This window comes from Thermobia domestica, chromosome 9 (assembly GCF_964235325.1).
Source record: "Thermobia domestica chromosome 9, izTheDome1.hap1.1, whole genome shotgun sequence".
Lineage (NCBI taxonomy): Eukaryota > Metazoa > Arthropoda > Insecta > Zygentoma > Lepismatidae > Thermobia > Thermobia domestica.
In genome coordinates, this window is record NC_137462.1 from 110272065 (window position 1) to 110278031 (window position 5967).

The following is a 5967-nucleotide window of genomic DNA, read 5'->3' on the forward strand; positions in this document are numbered from 1 at the left end:
AAAACATACACATTATGCTATGTTTAAGTATATAGAAACTAGTAGAACAGCTATTCCCACCGTCAACAGGAATTAGAGCAAAAATAGTAAACTGGTTCTCGTGCAACAACCAGTGTTCGCAGTTTGACGCCGATTGGTGGGGTGGGACATATTTACATAGCCCTGTTGCAATGGTTTCCTTTGTCTACATAGCATAGGCGTGTGTGGTAGCAATTCTGACGCAAAGTCGTTCATGGAGAACTGAATATGTGACATCCTCTTCTCGGAAAAACCTGACTTCTGTGCTCAGCATCGTGATAATCGCATTTGTGTCTGATGGTACCGTAGGAACAGGCTGGTCGATGTATGCATTCTGAATCATCACACCGGTCCAGCGTCAGGCGTTGTGGTATATGGTGCCATTTCATTCCGTGTCCGGTTGCACCTGATATAAATTGTCAGATCTTTGACATACCAATCGTTCATCGATGAGGTGTTGTGCCAGGTTGTGGTCTGTTTCTTGCAGAAACTGCAGGGAGTCACTTTCCAACAAGATAATGCACGACCGCATGTACCAAGTAACGTCTTAAAGGATAGCTTGGATAACACGATGTTCCATTATTTCCTCGGTCAACGTGTTCACCTCACCTCTTTCCGAATGAACACATCTGGCTCGTGATTGCAAAATGTCTTGCAAAGCGAGAGAGAGAGGAGATGGGATGGAGAGCTGCAGTGTGCCACTTTGAGAGATGTGGTGTGTTCAGGAGTTTATCGGAAGTTCAAATGTAACCTTGAAGACAACACAGACCGGAGAGTGATCCCATCTGACCATCTCTTAAATACCAGTGCAAAAAAATTGTGGGGCTATTTGTCAATCTGGAGTGAGAAGCAGACTTTTATGGTGCCTTGAGAATTGAGGCAAGGAAGTTTTGTCTAACAGGTATAAGTTTTTGGAAATCTCAAAGTTGACCCTCAATAAAGGAGGGGTGGTGAAAAGGGCCAAAATCGGCCCCCTTGATTTTTCAATTCATTTATGCTATAATGATAGTACTAGAGCAGATATGTATGAAAAACAGAATGTTAACCAAATATATTTTGCAATTAAGGTTTTACACAGCTCCATTTGTTAACAAAAAATGAACAATCGTATTATATTGTAGGTAACATGGACAAGAAACTAACATTACTGATGAAAACGAAACAAAATGAATATTAAAAAGACAAAACGTTTCCTTTTTTATGTTGTCAAAACACTATTTGTGGTATCCCCTATTAGAACTTCGTGATATAGGTCTACTACAGAATGACAATATCACAATAGTCATTTTATTAGTTTGTTCTTCACAGACCACTCAGTGTCGTAACACAACATGTAGAGAGACACACGGTTCTATTTTCACTTTCCTGTCAATCTGAGTCTCCTGTTTTGTCATCATCATCATCTTCGTCATCAGACCAGCCAAGTGCAGCATCTTGTATAAAATCTTGATAATGTGCGGAGTGTCTTTCTTGTTGGTGATGAAGGTGTCGATAGTAACCAAGAAACCACAACACAGAAGCAATTTGAGCACAGCATCCAATAACACGTGCTCTAACTTTACACTGGCAATACCAAGATCCAACTGTAGCTATATTATACTGTATCCATAGAGTGTATATCTTGGACGATGTGTGTCGGTTCTGAATTAAAATTCTTATTACATCTGAACATTCTCTGTGTGAGAACAACTTGTAAAGGCCTAGTTCATCTGTGTGTTCAGTTGTATAAGAGGTCGCCTGTTTCAGCTGATATATGCCCAAGGTCAGTTGTTTAAGTTCTTCAAGTGTTAAACGAGGGAAGTCGGTCAAAGTGTCAGATGTCGTTTCTTGCCAAATAACCCTTTTTCTTAACCACTTTTCTGCAGTCACGCGGTGTTGCAACTCATTGGGATGGAAGTGCAATGGTAACATTCTTTCTCCAATTATTTTTGCACTTTCATCATCTTCCATTATTCGAGGAGGCCTAAATGCATTGCAGATGCTACTTACAATTTTGACATAGTCTCCTATGTATGACACTTGAGAATTGGGCATGACGTGGGCTAGTGCTTGAAAAGTTTTTAGTAAACCATTTGAGGCTTCAACTACCCATCTCACTGATGTAACTAATATCGACTCGTTAGCCTCTTGTGTAGTATGTTGACTTTGTTTCTGTAGGAAATGTGGCATCTTTACTATTAGATTCAAGTCTTCCAAAAGATTCACACTGTCTCTGAATCCTCTATCTACGATGATGACATCATCCTCATTAAGCCAACGTCTTAAATCCTCTACTTGTTGTCGCATATGCGCTGTGATAATAGAGGCATCGTTGTTCTTCCCATCTGCAAAATATGGACCTAAGACATCCAAAATGTACCCTGTGGTGCTCACAATCAGCATGGGTTTAACCAGGGGTCTACCTTTATGCATTGAATATGTCCTCCTCTGAAACTGGTAGTTCGAGCTCTTCTCTATATAAATGTAAGTTCCATCCACAACTATTACAGCTTTATCATCTCCTTGTGTGAAGATGGTCTTCGCAAATGCTCTGGTGTGTTTCTGAATAAAATCATCTCTAGTAATATGATTGAAAACGAGATGTTTTGGAACGAATTCAGACATGAGATCCTTACGAACAGTGTAAACGCATCGTTTTATGACATCTTTTGATAAGGCAAAAAATGTAGATAGGATATTATAGGTCAAACCACAGCGAAGTTTGGTTAAAATTACCGTTAAACTAGTTCGAGCACTTCTGTTGACAATGTGTTTCACATGACTATATATGCTTTCAAGAAGAACATTGAACTGCTCAATTGTAGTCCCGGTTAGTCTCCAATAGTCGTCATTATTCAAAACATCAGGATTGTCAAAGTCTAATCCCTTCTTAGATGCAATGTTACGCAGTCCTTTAATCAGATCTTTTATTTCGGTTTTGTTGAAATTGATCTGATCACACATTTTCGCGATCACTTCATTACTTCAGAGAAAATCACCTACTAAATGCCGTGAGCAACACCGCACTCCTTTAGGAATAATAACACTATTTTCAACAAAGAACTTGCACCGAGCTCTTGGAGGTATCAGTTCAAGGTTTTTGTCACTGTTGCAAATGATGCATTTTTTAATCCGTATTAGCAGTGCAACCCAAATCAAGGCAAATGTTTTTTGGTGACTCAGGACGAGATGTACGTAAGTATTTCCTGCGATGCGGCAGTAGGCAACTCTTGTGCTGCGGCAGATGTCGATGCGGACGGAGTTTGCGAGGAGCGGTCCTCCGAACGCGAACGTAATCTGCTTCGTCGTTTGTTCTTGTATCCCTCAGTGTAACACTTGCCACAAACTCTCGTATTAACCACCAAATGTTTGGTTTTCGTTTTCAAATACTCTAATATTTCCAAGTTGAGTAACACTTTTAAAGCACGTAATGTCTTTCGAAATCCACAACAATCACAATTGTACTGTTTAGGTATCTTCGAACAATTGTTCTTTACACTAAACAACACGAAACATTCCCATCCGACCTTCACTCGACATACAACACACGACCTGGAAGCAAAGCTGTTACTGAGTAGTTATGATACAGAGTGGCCTTGTCAGCTGTGTTCTCAGTGTGCTGTAGTGGTTGAAGGGGGAAGAGGATGGGTTTCATTTTCACTATGAGCGCTGTGGAGTACTGTGGTCATTTTTACAAATGTTAACGCTTTTCCACTCCTACACAACATACTTAAAAATCATTTTCGTACTCCGTTGCGCTATATACGTAATAACTTAGTAAATGTCGAAAAACGACCCCTTTTCAAGGATTTTCTTGCAACAAGCCTCCTTCCACAAATATTTTCCTATAAACCACTCTGCACTGTATGAAATTGCTTATTATTTTTTGACGTTTTATATCTTATAGATTGCTCATATAGGTCAAATTCAGTCCGTACCGCTACTTTAAAAACGACTCCTCGCGGGGGCCGATTTTGGCCCTTTTCGCCACCCCTCCTTTTCTCAAAGTTGAAGCTTATCTAAGTAGCTCTCTCGCAGATTCATTATTCTTATATATAAGTATCTCATAAATTGGTTTTATAAAAATTATCAGGCAAAAATGTTAGATACCCCTAAATTAGATTTTCCAAAGAAGCTGACCTTACTGAAAATTTTTCAACAGCACAAACTACTCTTTCAACGATCGCTAGCAAGTGAGAACCTGTTTGGCTGTTTTCGAGGTTAATCGAATCAAAGAAACACCGAATTGATCATATAAAAATTTAACTTTCATTCACTTTAATTTGATTGCCTAAAATGTTCAATGCATTTTTATCATAGTATGTTAGAAATTTGAATAGCTAGCAACATGGTCGTTATAATAATTATATAATAATCATTATATAATAATTAAATTAGCTACTCTAGCCAGAATGTTTATGCTTTAATTTTCCAGCAAATTACACAGTGTAATTGAGAAATCAAGCTACTATAACAAAACAATAATGTAACCATTAACCTTTTCGTTCAATAAAGAATTGATAAGGGAAATATACGTCATTCCGTATATAGTTCTTCAATTATATCGTTTTGAATGATTTGTAGATAACACGCTATTCAGGAAAAAGATGATAACAATATCCCGAACGTCATGCAACACCTGCTGTTTACTGATTGATAAATGGCCGATTTAGCAGCACTTTGTCTAACCGACTTGCCATGTCAATTTTTTTACATACATTATTCTTCTCTCTCTCTCTCTCTCTGGAGCAGCGCCAAGAATTAAAAATTGTTGAAAGCGTTTTATTATTTAAATATTCATCATGTGCCCGCGCATGTATGTGTATCTGTTAATAGATAATCAATGATAGGCAATTGCTATCTGAGTCTGCCATTGAAAATGAAAGTGAAAATACAAGTTTTCAGAGAAAAGTTATTATGTCTTAAGTATCAATAGTAAATATGCTGTTTCGTTTTACTGGAATAAGAAAGTATATGAAGGCCAAATAGGTTAGGAAATTGGGAGAAACACTCTACATGTGTGCGAGTGACATTAAATCCAAACTAAGAATACAGATACACACATCATAATATCTAAAACCAATCACTTCTGTAAGTTATCGGGAGAAAGGAAAGATAATATGAAATCTAGGAATTTAAAAAAAATAACAAATAACGTAATCTTTTATGTTGAATTAAAAACAATAAAAAAATATAAATAATTCTATATCCGAAGTCGTGAGTTATAAGACGTTTGCCTATCTGTTTGTCCAATACCCAAGGGCGCCGATCCTGGGGGGTCCCCCCAAAGCGCCCCCGCATTTTGTTCATGAATATGCAATATTTTGTATAATTTGAATTCAATCTGTCTTAAAATCCTCATATATGCCTTTTGCCAGCAAACACACAACTGAATGGACCCCCCAAAGTTTCAGAGAAATCGACGTCCTTGCCAATACCATTATATTTTTTGCCGAGTACGATGGAGAATACAAATAAATGTTTACGATATACAGTAGTAAGATGATAGTTCATCCTTTAAACTTACAAATTACAATGTTTCAGATATAGGGACCTATAAAATGTTGATCGTTACTATCATATTCTAGTGCATACTAATCACAGCAAATGCTTACTTTATTATATATTCTCTTAAGTGAGCGATTCTCTTGAGATTGCAATCTCAAGTTTTCACGAATATTAGGAAAGTGGTTCACACATGCCGAATGCTTTTAGCCTTAGTCCCATTTCTTCATTTTACACCAATAATATTTTCTCTCTTTTAGTTGCATTTCTCTAAACTTTTGTTAATAAAACATATTAATAGGGCATGCTAAACTTTTCTAAACACTGAATTACCTTATAAAAATTATTTTCTCCCTTTCAGCACATTTTATAAAAAAACTGTTTATAGTCAGTTAAAAGTTTTTTTAGTCATTTTTAACTTTTTGTTCTCTATTTAACGAGGCACATGCCAAAAAAGGGCCGATA

General features: G+C 37.2%; 1 protein-coding gene across 1 annotated transcript; it reads right to left on the bottom strand.

Moving 5' to 3' along the window:
* Positions 1 to 1386: 1386 nt before the first annotated feature.
* LOC145660961 (uncharacterized) lies at positions 1387 to 2961 on the bottom strand. Its single transcript, XM_081726408.1, has one exon. The coding sequence runs from the start codon at positions 2959 to 2961 to the stop codon at positions 1387 to 1389; it is 1575 nt and encodes a 524-aa protein (XP_081582534.1).
* Between the last annotated feature and the right edge of the window lie 3006 nt (positions 2962 to 5967).

What these genes read in the sequence shown, in the direction of transcription:
- LOC145660961 (XM_081726408.1), bottom strand. Translation starts at nt 2,961, where the DNA reads ATGTGTGATCAGATCAATTTCAACAAAACCGAAATAAAAGATCTGATT.